This window comes from Perognathus longimembris, chromosome 23 (assembly GCF_023159225.1).
Source record: "Perognathus longimembris pacificus isolate PPM17 chromosome 23, ASM2315922v1, whole genome shotgun sequence".
Classification (NCBI taxonomy): Eukaryota; Metazoa; Chordata; class Mammalia; order Rodentia; family Heteromyidae; genus Perognathus; species Perognathus longimembris.
In genome coordinates, this window is record NC_063183.1 from 27,720,602 (window position 1) to 27,733,172 (window position 12,571).

General features: G+C 50.8%; 1 protein-coding gene across 4 annotated transcripts in view; it reads right to left on the reverse strand.

Annotated features, from left to right (window-relative positions):
- Window positions 1-12,571, reverse strand: part of Galk2 (galactokinase 2) — an 85,377-nt gene that overhangs the window by 5,529 nt on the left and 67,277 nt on the right. For all 4 annotated transcript variants that reach the window (XM_048332804.1, XM_048332805.1, XM_048332807.1 and 1 more), the window contains exon 9: window positions 3,571-3,772. In XM_048332804.1, coding sequence (XP_048188761.1) covers window positions 3,571-3,772 — 202 coding nt within the window. The remainder of the gene's footprint in view (window positions 1-3,570; window positions 3,773-12,571) is intronic.

Below are 12,571 nucleotides of genomic sequence, written 5' to 3' on the forward strand. Positions count from 1 at the left end.
CGCGGCTCCACGCTGCTCCCGTCAGAAGCATTCAGTGTGTCGGGAGGCCACTTTTCTTTCTTCTGGGCCTGGGGCTTGAACTTGGGGCTTGGGCACTGTCCTTGAGCTTCTTTTGCTCAAGGCTAGTGGTCTACCCTGTGAGCCACAGTGCCACCCCAGCTTTTTCTGAGTAGTTTATGGGAGATGTGGATCTCATGTGCCCAGACTGGCTTTGAACCCTGATCCTCAGATCTCAGCTTCCTGAGGATTATAGGCACCTTGCTTAGGAGGTAGCTCTTCAATATGGGAAACTCAGATCCACATGGCTGTGGAATAAGTAGACGTTCACTTTGCAACTTAACCCTTGGCCTTCCAAACAAAAACAACTGTGGAAAAAGGAGTGAGGTTCCTTCTACTGATTTCCCCCACTTAGGAAACGAAAGCAACAGATGAAAAGTCTAGTCACAAACACTTTTAGCTGCCCTTAGGAAAGGAATTTCCCAAAACACATTTAAAAATAAAAAATGCTCTTCCAAACCTACTTAACACAGCCATAAAAAATCTTGCACATTTTTTTTTTTTTTTTTTTTGCCAGTCCTGGGCCTTGGACTCAGGGCCTGAGCACTGTCCCTGGCTTCTTCCCGCTCAAGGCTAGCACTCTGCCGCTTGAGCCACAGCACCACTTCTGGCGGTTTTCTGTATATGTGGTGCTGGGGAATCGAACCTAGGGCCTCGTGTATCCGAGGCAGGCACTCTTGCCACTAGGCCATATCCCCAGCCCCTTGCACATTTTTAAGACTTAAAAAAACAGTTTTTTGTTGGTTAGTCCTGGGGCTTGAACTTGGAGCCTGGGTGCTATCCCTGAACTTCTTTGCTCAAGACTAGCACACTACCACTTGAGCCACAGCTCCACTTCCAGTTATTTGCTGCTTAACTGGAGATAAGAGTCTCATAGATTTTCTTGTCCAGTCTGGCTTCAAACTGTGATCCTCAGGTCTCAGCATCCTGAGTAGCTGGGATTATGGGCATGGATACCCAGTTTGAAAACTTATTTTTCCCATATGAGTGTGTGCCAGTTGTGGGGTTTGAACTCAGAGCCTGGGCACTGTCCCTTAGCTCTTTTGCTCAAGGCTAGTACGCTACCACTTTGAGCCACAGCGCCACTTCATTTTTCTGATGGTTAATTGGAGATAGAGTCTCATGGACTTTTCTGCTTGGGTTGGCTCTGAACTGCAGTCCTCAGATCTCAGCCTCCTGGGTAAGTAGCTAGGATGACAGGCGTGAGCCATTGGTGCCTGGCTTGAAAGATTTTTTTATTTTTTTTGGCCAGTCCTGGGGCTTGGACTCTGGGCCTGAGCACTGTCCCTGGCTTCTTTTTGCTCAAGGCTAGCACTCTGCCACTTGAGCCACAGCGCCACTTCTGGCCATTTTCTGTATATGTGGTGCTGGGGAATCGAACCCAGGGCCTCATGTATATGAGGCAGGCACTCTTGCCACTAGGCCATATCCCCAGCCCTGGTTTGAAAGATTTTTTTTTTTTTGGCCAGTCCTGGGGCTTGGACTCAGGGCCTGAGCACTGTCCCTGGCTTCCTTTTGCTCAAGGCTAGCACTCTGCCACTTGAGCCACAGCGCCGCTTCTGGCCGTTTTCTGTGTATGTGGTGCTGGGGAATCGAACCTAGGGCCTCGTGTATCCGAGGCAGGCACTCTTGCCAGTAGGCCATATCCCCAGCCCCAGCTTGAAAGATTTTTAAACCACATATTTAAAGGACTTTTGGATTAGAGATGGGGATGTTAAGACCATTGAAAAGAAGCAGAGCTAGAACTCAACGGCCCCAACTTCTAGCCAACTCTGTGCCTCCCCTCCACACTGCCTCTGCTAGGCACGGCACTGCTCCACACTCACATGCGGAGAACCGAGGGTTTGCGTGGGAAGGCCTCCGAGGGCAGGCGAGAAGATGGCACAGCTGGGCGCAATCCCGTCTCGGGGGGAGAAAGGCAGGCTTGCCACCAACACATATCAACTGGTTCAAGTCACTTTCATCGTTCCCCTCTCTTTCCTGCTTAATCTCATGATCCTGTCAGTTTGTGGAAATGGCTGCCGAAGACGCAATTTTAGAGGAACTAGGAGATGTCTCAGGCCAGAAGCCCAGGGATCACCGAGGTGCAGCTTTCTGCACTCAGCAGCTGCCCCCAGGCTCCCGGCACGGGGCCCCTCCACACTCCCATCATCCTTTTCTCCAAGCCGTTTCCCCCCAGCCCCCAAGACGCAGCTCGCTCTCCCCGCACCTGCTGCCCGCTCCTCCCTGCACTGCCCGCGCCGGACTTCAGGCTCTGTCTCTTCAGACTGAGCAAGTGCGGCTGACCATCCGGAAAGAGAGTCCACGGAGGATTCCGGGAGGCTCATGTTCTCCTCCCCGGCTTCTCAGGTACGATTAAGCGTCCTACTTCCCCCCGGGGCAGAGACGCCTCATTTCTGCCCAAACCAGCCCACTTCTTATTTCCAGAACTGAACAATCGTGGTCCCCTCCATTGACTGGCCCTTGATATTTCAGGACCGAGCGCTCACAGTGCAGGCTCTGAAGGCTTTTTGGCAGTTACCGAGCTAGCACTGACGTCAGCAGCCATTCCCAGTCATGCAGTGTTCAAGTCTCTGGACAAGTCGGTTACACATGCCATTCGTGATCACTCGAGCTACTTGGCGTACACTTTTCAGCTGGGAGTGTGGTGTGAGTGAGGCAAGCCACAGGCGCCAAGTGGTTGATTATATTTCCATTACTAATTGCATGCAGCCCTCTATTATCTTCTCACAGTGGAACAGTGTCTGGCCTTTGAGAGTTCTCCAGATTTCCCTTTCAGTTTCCCCAAGGTCAGTGAGCTTGCTCCTGTACCAAGGGCACCCCCCCGCACTGTCTCACACCTCCCCAGATATACTCAGGTTTTCTGGAAGTTTCTTTCCTTCCATCTCCATCTCAGCCAACTAGAGACTTGCTTTCTTTTTTTTTTTTTTTTTTTTTTGCCAATCCTGGGGCTTGAACTCAGGGCCTGAGCACTGTCCCTGGCTTCTTTTTGCTCAAGGCTAGCACTCTGCCACTTGAGCCACAGTGCCACTTCTGGCCATTTTCTATACATGTGGTGCTGAGGAATTGAACCCAGGGCCTCATGTATATGAGGCAAGCACTCTTGCCACTAGGCCATATCCCCAGCCCCTAGAGACTTGCTTTCTTCAGGCCCCCTTCCCTCAAATGCCTGGACTAACTCTGGAAGGCGGGAAATGCTAACCTTCTAGTGATTCTTTCAGACTCCCAAGCCCGCCATCCGCTGTCCATTCTGAACAGAACAGTCAGGACACCGACAGGTTCTAGGCCAGCCACAGTATAGTAAGGAAAATGGCGTGAGGGAGGGAGGGCGCGTGTGAGAAGAGACGCCATCCCAGGAGGCTTATTCCTCACACCGCTTAGGCTGCTGAGAAGCCTGGCCTCCACACTGGCGCTGTGCCAGGGGAACCCCTCGTCCACGAGGGGTGGCTCACGTACGCGCCTTCGCTTCGTGGGGCAGCACTCGGCCCCCTGCACGCTGCGCCTCGGCCTTACCGACAGATGGCCACCAGCTGGTCCAGCTCCGGGCAGCTGCACTCGTACAGGTCCCGGCAGCTCCCGTGGCTCTGGTCCATCAGCTCCCCCAGCAGCTGCACCGTGTTGTCGGGTGCTTCTTCACAGATGGCCTTGAAGCGGAGCACTCGGGCGGCCTCGCTGTACACGTGCTTGGCCCGCTGGTGGAGTTTGAAGGCAAGCACTGGGGAAGGAAGGGAGGACAAAGGAAGGAGTTTGCAGATTACCTACTACAAACAGAGGCAAGTGCGTAGACGTGGGTTTCAGACAGGGCCACACTAAATAACCCAGCCCGCCTCCAACCCGTGCTCCTGTCTCTGCCTCCCAAGCGCTGAATTCCAGGTGTGCACCGCTGCATCTGTGACAGCTCTGAGTGCCTCCATGGTCAGTAGCTTAGACTTTCAGTGGGTCTCTTTTCCACTGAAAGGATTCTGCATGGTTGAAGTCTATTTGCAAGTCCATTTGCCTTCTCCCTTGACACTGAATAAGCTGCAGACGAGCGCCTCGCTCTGCGGGCCATCGGCGCGTCCACTGGAAGGTGCACGCCGGCGCCAGCACGCACTTCCCGCCTGCCACGCGTTCCTCAGCGAGAGCTTGGGCATGTGCGGTACTGGCCTGCTGCACAGGCCAGGGCAGAGCAATGTGTGTCACACACCAGGGAGGGGCACAAACAGACCAGACTCAGGGACGTCTGGTCTTGCAGCCACGTCCTGCCTGCCTCACCCCATCAGAAGGGACCGCCGGCAGGGCCTGTCTGGCAGCGATGGTCATGAAACCAGCATGTTGGTGAGCCGGAAGCATTTGATGCACACGGACCTCGATAGGCAGTGTCATTGGCCACGACAGATAAAAAGCCCAGCCGCATGTCTAACAGCAGTCCACAGCTGAAACTTTACTATACCCACGACAAAATACTGCTGCCATTAAAACCCAGATTCTAAAGCCATTTGTGTGGGAAATGGTTCATTATGAAGTAAAAAGACAACATATAAAACTATATGCACTGGCCATAAAGAAAATGCAAATTAAAACAACATTGAGAATCCATTTCAGCCAGCATCAAGAACACGAGCAATAACGAAGATGGGGGGGGGGGGGGGCGGGAAGGAACCCTAGTGCACTATTGGTAGGAATGTAAACTACTGCACCTACTATGGAAGGCAGTTTGGAGAGTCATCAAAAAACTAAACACAGAATTTCCCTACAATCCAGCCATACCACTCTTGGGCATCTATCTACCCGTGACATTACAAGTCAGGATGCGATGAAGACATGTGCACACCCGTGTTCACAGAAGCCCTGCTCACAATAGCCACGAGAAGAGCCAAATGATGGAAACAGCCCAAATGTCCCACAACAGAGAAGTGGATCAGGAAAATGAGGTACATATATACGATGGAATTTGACTCAGCTATGTCACTGGCAAGCAAATGAATGGACCAAAAAAAAAATGATATTAAGCGAAGTAAGGCTCAGTGGCAGACGGCACGTTTGCCCATATGTGGAAGCTAGATCTAAAATACAACCATATGCGATAACATATACAGGGTTCCATGCATATACACATAAACAGACCAAAGGATTGTATACTTCGGGGAAGAGTTCAATGGTGTAACTCCTATTCAACAAAATGAACATCAGAAAACATATGGGGGGGGTAGGACAATGGGAAGGGCACACAAATGGAGGAAGGTTGAGCAAATACAATCATCATATTCCATGTACATTATGTAAAAATCCAACTAAGTAACTTGAGGTAGGGAAAGGAAGGGGAATAACTGGGGGGAAGGATGGACGGGGTGACATTGATCAATACACACTGTACTCATAACTGGCTTATGGAATTGGAACCGCTTTGTTCAATTACTTAATAAAAATATGTACAACTGGATTATGGTTTTGCATAGAGACAGATACACACTTGTGTACATCTAAAATTTTCAAAGTGACAAGAGGACTACAATGTTGATAGTCTGTGCCGTAGCCTCGATTTCCACAATGGCTCTGTAGCTGTGGGAATGGAAGCAGGTCTTACCGTGTGTACCCTTGAGCAACAACTGAGAGCACTGCCAATTTCATACATGCTCAGTGGAGCTGGTGTGCTAGGGCTGGGAAACTTCTGGAAAATTTATGGAAGCTCCTTGGCCTGGTGGAAAGAGCCAGGGCTGAGAATCACAAGGTCTGTGAGCATTAACTAAACCCACGTTGCTATGTCCACACGGCTCTACTTCATCCTGTGAAAAGAGGCCCAGACCTGGGGAGTCTTGCGGCTCCCACGCTTTTTAAGTATACAGAGAGCATTGTGGAAGCACGTCCCTCCACCATCCATCCCCCCAAGGTGTCACCCTGTCACTTCTGCCTGCACCTGCACCTGCCGCTGCTCTCTGCCCTCCAGGCTGGCCCACCGAGCTCCCAGATCTTCCCGGAGGGAGGAGAGCCGCGAGGGGCGGGAGGAAGGAAGGAGGTCGCCCTAGCGGTGGATGAGAAGGCGGGCCAGGGCCAGCAAGCAGGCCAAGAGCCGAGGCCTCGGGGTGACCCCGTTTGGGTAAGGCGGTGTGAGTGTGGCTCTAGGATGCAGCTTAGTGTCCTCACGGGAAGAGAAAGAGACTAGAGCTCCGACGCCAGGAAGACGGCTTCACCGGACAGCGGAGCTGTTGGCACCTCCATCTTGAACTTCATCCTCCAGCCTGAAAACTAAACTCCTGTTGTTTAAGCCACTCGGAATATGGTGATCTTGTTATAGCAGGCCACGCGAACCAATAAATACCCTGTTGTTAGGATTTATGTAAAAGCTTCGTCACGACAGGTGTGGGGCTAAATATTCTGTAAAGGAATGACGAAATGGAAAGCTTCTTTCAAGAGTGCTCAAGTCATGACATACTAAAGTGAACTACTTGTACCAATGAAATATAAATTCATGTGACTTTTCCTATGTGTACTCATCAAATCGAATTAGTTGTTCTTTCCCTTCTTCCTATTCCCACTGTCATATCAAATTTACACTCTTATTCTCATTTCTTCTGGACTGTTTGCTGTGACCTGCTAATTGACGCCCCTGCCCGGCACTCACTCCTCCCTGCCTTCCGGCCAACACGGCCAGACGGAGTTCCTAAAATAGCCTTCCCCACGGTAGTTCCTCCCCGGCTTTCCGTCCCCCCAGCTCCCCCAGCAGTGCTGCCTCCCACCCCCCCCCCACCCCCCAGCCACTGGACGCACCCCGTCACCCCGCACAGGAAGAGCGTCTTTCTCTCGGTGTCAGAATTGTACCTCCTTCTGAAAGTTCACACTACGCTTCCACCGCCTCTGGAACCACGAGGCCGCAGCCCGAAACCATTTCTCCTCTCTGAACATGCAGGGTGCTTGTCCGCCTGTCCCATCAGTGTTCAGCATACATTTTCCATTCCTTTTTTTTTTTGTTTGTTTCTTGCCAGTCCTGGGGCTTGAACTCAGGGCCTGAGCACTGTCCCTGAGCTTCGTTTGCTCAAGGCTAGCACTCTGCCACTCTACTACAGCGCCACTGCCGGCTTTTTCTGTCTATGTGGTGCCAAGGAATGGAACCCAGGGCTTCATGTATGCTAGGCAAGCACTCTACCGCTAAGCCACTTTCCCAGCCCCCATTTTCCATTCTAAATGAAAAGAGTTCCATGCATTGCCCTGAAACAACACCCCCCCCCCATAGCACCTCCAGCAACATTTTACAGGGAGGAGCTCCATAAGCGGTTACACTCAGGAATCATGTAACTCAGACTTTTTCCTTTGAACTTCAGTTTAAACCCACAATGTTTTCAGCTGGGCACTGTTGTTCAAAAAAGTGAGATGCTACTATTCACAGCCTAACAAAGTACGGAGGCTGGCGTAGGAGGCAGTAGGATTCTGCTTACTATTCAATTTTCAACTGCCAGGTGCCGGTGGCTCATGCCTGCAATCCTAGCTACTCAGGAAGCTAAGATCTGAGGATCGTGGTTCAAACCCAGCCTGGGTAGGAAAGTTCTTGAAACTATCTCCAATTAACCACTGGGGGGGAAAAAAAGCCAAATGTGGAGATGTGGCTCAATTGGTAGAGAGAGCACTAGCCTTGAGAAAAAAAGCTCAAGGACAGCACGCAGGCCCTGAGTTCAAGCCCCAGGACTGGCACAAAAATAAATCGTAATTGCTGATACCAAGCTTGAATGAAAAATGAGAGAGATGGAGAGAGAGATGGAAAGGGGTTGGGGGAAATAAGCGAGATGATTAACTGTCGCTGGGGAAAACCCCACAACAACATGTTTTGTTCCATCCGCAGCTGGGTTGCATGAGTCAGCCCACACTGCAATACAAACTTGTGTCCATTGGTGAGCTCCATGGAAATGGGAATGATTTATTTTAGGGTCTGGATATCAAAACATCCCAAGGGAAAAATGTCTAACCAACATCCAGTATTGGCACAGACTGTCTACAAAACGCTCTCCGTGGAGAAACAAGAGCACAGCAGCAGTGGCAACGACTCAAGTCTCCTCCGGAGTAAGGAAAAAGGAGGGCAACTGATTGACCAGCGTATGCCCAAGAGGGTGCCAATCACTTAATCCATGGTAATCTAATCCAGGTTGTACAAGATACGTTTTGAAAGAAAAGAAAATGACTTTGGTAACTGTAGCTTACCGTTATTCTTTTTTCAAACTTGAGGTTGAAACAAAATGTCTAAAATAGCAGCTCGAGGATTCCATATGTTTCAGTTTTACTTTTTCTCCTCCCACAGTCATAGAGTTACAGCACAATCATGGAGTCACAGAATCAGAGCCGAGACAGAGGGGAACGAGAGGGAGGAGGGAGGAGGGAGGTGGAGAGGGAAGAGGGAGGAGAAAGGTCCCTTGTGTCTGCAATGCCTGTCGTCGGATAAAGGAATCACCTAGTTTGCAGGTCCACTGCCATTTGTGGGTGCAGCTCATAGGCACATGACAGCGACCTCTACAGGTATAAAACAGTACTGCGTGTTTCATAATGAAAAAAACCCCAAAACCCCAAAACCTAACTGAATTAAAAAGAAAAGCAAAAAGACAGAATAAAAACTATAATAAAAGACATAGGTCCATCACCTACGTAAATAAATATTATCTAAAATAAGTTATAGATAACTTGCACATTTCCTCCTTTTATATCTAATTGTGATCCTCTAAATTTAGGATGCTTTTTTATATAAATACCATGCCACTGTCACACCTAACATAACTACCAATGGCTCCTTAAGTTGTCTTGTATCCTGTCTGTATTTCAGTTTCCCTCTAGTTTACATTTCACGTGTTTCACACCAAGATCCAGAGTCCACATGCTGTATTCAGTTGTTATGTCTAAGTCTCTCTAAACGAAGACTTTACAGCGATTTTTGATATTCTGCAGTCTCGAGGACATGTCTAGGCACATTTCAGGCCATATCCTGAAATAAAACAACACGGTTTTATGAGGGAGAATATGCTTTGCTTTTCCCTTAGGATCACACGTTCCTTTACAAATCGGTATGTTCCTTTGGGATTAGATGTTTTCCGTGAGACCTTTGGGGCGTGGCAGCTTGTGTCTGACCACTGTGTAATGCCCAGGTGCCCTCCCCGCGGCCCCGTCATGCCCTCACGCACACAAGCAGTGAGCGGGGCAGAGAGGGCATCTGTTTCCAATCATGATCTGAAGATCTCGCCATCGGAGACCACCCTTCGGGAGGGAAAGCGGCGCTGGCTTGTTACAAGCTGGTAGCCCACCAGGTTTCTATTATACAGATACCCCAAATCCAAAAAAAAACCCCAAACTTGGTCCATATCAGCTTTCTTCCCTGTGCGGCAGTGAACTTTACAACCAGATGTGCCAGCTGTCTATAAGCTCGTGTAATCCATGAGAACAATTATGCTGTTAAAGGGTGAAGGAAGCTATTTCTATGTTCCTTGCATGCGCGATTACTTTCTAGGCAAATTCAATTTCAGAATCTAACACTAATCTAACAACGCTGCAGCCGGTTCCCTCCGCTGCTCAGGGCCCGCCAGCTCGACTCTGGAGCCCTGGGGTGTCCGGTGTGAAGCCAAGCCAATTCCTGCCTCGATCGAATCCCACAGTTGTGACACGCATTCTGAAATCGAAATCTTCTGAATTGAAATCTGTTTGAATTACAAAATCAACACTTCCTTTCCAGTTGTATAGTCAGCTGTCGGCTAGCTGGACCCCTCCTCAGCCGTCTGGCTTCACCGCCCTGGAGTTAGAGATGAGCAGCATGACGGGTTCTAACAAGGACGGGAGTCAGGATGCTTACCTGTAAGCAATGGAAATCCGCGCCACCCAACTGAAGTATAAGAAGAACTCATTTGGAAGGTGTTGGGGCACTCGCGGAGTCTGTTAGGAGTGACTGTGTTTCTGTTGTCCGTGAGAATGTCACCACGAGGGTGGTGTGGGTGGACACGCGCGAGGCGGGGCTGCAGATCTGCCCATCCGTGCCTGCCACGGTCAAGGGCGCAGACAGTGGCCACCAGGATGGCGGAGCCAAGGACCCTTGCTCCCATCTCAAGGTCCTCTCTCTAGTCCTGAGGTGGACCAACCTGACCCCTCAGCTCCTGCCACGGAGGTGAGAGCCCCCTTCTTGCCAACACACACGGCAGAGGCTTCTCCAGGCCGGGAAGGGCAATGCGGGAGTCTCTAACCTCCCCTCTCCAGACCTCCGCCCAGCTTCCCTCCTACACGCGACTTCAGGTCTCCTCATCTGACTCCACCTGGGCCTCTGCATGCCATTCCCTTCCACTCCGCCGCCGTGCTCCGCCACGGAGCGACCCCCGAGCGCTGTGCCCACCCTTCTCAGGGGGCGGGGCCAGAACAAATGGCGTCTGGAGGTGACCGGATGCCGGAGGAGAGGGGGGGGCCTTACATCAAGGCGGGGCTCTCCACGTCCCCCCACAGGGCCCAACCGCACCACGCTTTATCAGCACAGGAGAATTCAGAACACCGACTTCCATTTTACAACTGAAAAAGTGATAACATTTTGCTGGACATCAGACTTCACTTCATGATGAGTCAAAAGAGAATGAATAAATATGCTAGTCTGAAAGAAGTGCAAGGCTTTGTTATGTGGGAGTATAGTTCGTCTTTCTGAGGCTGTCACACCCCACAATCCTTTCCCCCCATCTGGGTGGGGGAATAAAGCCTTGGTGGCTTTTGCTGCCTTTGCACAATCGTGTCACTGCACGCTACTGACCAATTTCTGTGCAAAACAGAAAGATCCGCGGGGCTAAGCCAAGAGCTGGCTTCCAAGAACAACAGTTCAGAAGTGGGTGGGAAACCATCACAGTCTGTGCCGGGTCCTCTGTTTCCCTATGCAGCAGAGCCATTTAACAATGCCCTCATCTGAGGCTCTGGCTCTTTGGAGTACTTAAGCATTATAATGGAAAAACACTATATAATCCTCCTTGAAGTTGGACTGTGGTTTCAAATTTATTTTCCTAGTAATAATATTTTTCATAAACGCAAAGTTTCTGAAATGGTCAAACCCACAAAAACTTAACTGCTGTTTTGAGCCACATTAGCATCCCATCCCATGCTGCAAAGACTAAATTAAATTAGCATTTTACATTCAAAGGGGGAAAAAATCTTTAACTACCTGCTTTTAAAGGCAAAACCACTGACCAAAAAAAAAAGCATATATGCACTTTGAACACAAACCACATCAATTCATGGAAAAACTGCATTCCAAGAAGCATTTGTGAATTCTGTAAAATCCACAGCATAATGCCATTTATCCACGGAGAGTAACAGTGCCCACATGTTTATAGCTTCCTTTCCCAGCGCTGCAAAGAATCAAGAGCCAACACTGCCCGTTTCCCAAGACAGTTCACTCCTCTGATCTTCCGGCCCCGCTAGAGCCACCCCACCTGCGCTTCACACCCCGGCGATGGGGAGCTCCGGGGAGTGACCCCAGGGCCACTCAGGCGACCGGACAAGACACGGCCCACGGCTGCCGCTGCCCCCTCTGCGCTCCTCCTTCCTCTTTGGCCACCTTATCGCCTTCCCACTGCTCTCCCTTCCCCCAAGACCCCTACACAGCCGCCACAACAAACTCTCCAGGTCACCATCTCCACGGTGGCACTCCTGAAAAGCTAGGGGTGTGAAAAGCTCGCGTTTCCTTCACCGTGGGGCGAGGGAGGGCCCCTGACGCTGTCCGTCAGTGCGCGGTGGTGCCGCCCTGACCCCCGGCCGCTGTCGGCAGCAGCATCCCACCCAGGCCGAGGCCGACGGTGTTTCCGGTCTGTGAGGAGGCCATCAGGCTCTCCAAGAACAGGAGGAAGAGTGGCGGGCAGGTGGCCCTCCCCCTTGGGCGCACAGCCCCGTGCTCGCCACTGCTCTGCTGCGGGAGGACGGGGCCGGGCCTGGGCCCACACACGGCCTTGGAGCTTTGCAGGTCTTCGGACCTCACGTGTCGGGAAACGGCCTCTTGCTCCCATCTCATCGGCAGGGGGAGAATCTGGAGCGGCCCCCGGATGGGCCACATTTTTATGCTTCCTTCCCAGCTTTGTTGTTGGGAACAACTTTGTTCTTGGAAACGTGAATGGAGGAGATGACCTCAAGACACTCTAACAGGAGCCTGGGGAGTTGGGCAGGAGACGTGGTCAATCAGCGCTGAAGGAGGAACTGGGAGAACAATGTCATGCTTGCCTACAGCCAGCCTGGCTTGGTATTTTGACATAAAAGGGGATGAGTTCCTGTCTTAGCTTTCTTCTATTAATTGAATTACAGGGGAAAAAAATGTAAGAGAATGAAAAGGGATGAAAGAGAGGCAAAGGCAAACCACAGCACTTATCTGACAAGTAAGTAGTATATTCCCCACAGTAATTACTTTCTTGTAATGCTAACTGAAACGAGGGCGACGATAAGGCTCCCTCCCTCAGCACCACGGCACGGTACCGAGCCCTGTCTTTAAATGACGGGTGCTCAGCGAAGGACTTGTTCAGCCAACGAGTAAAGACCGACGTCTTTTCTTCCT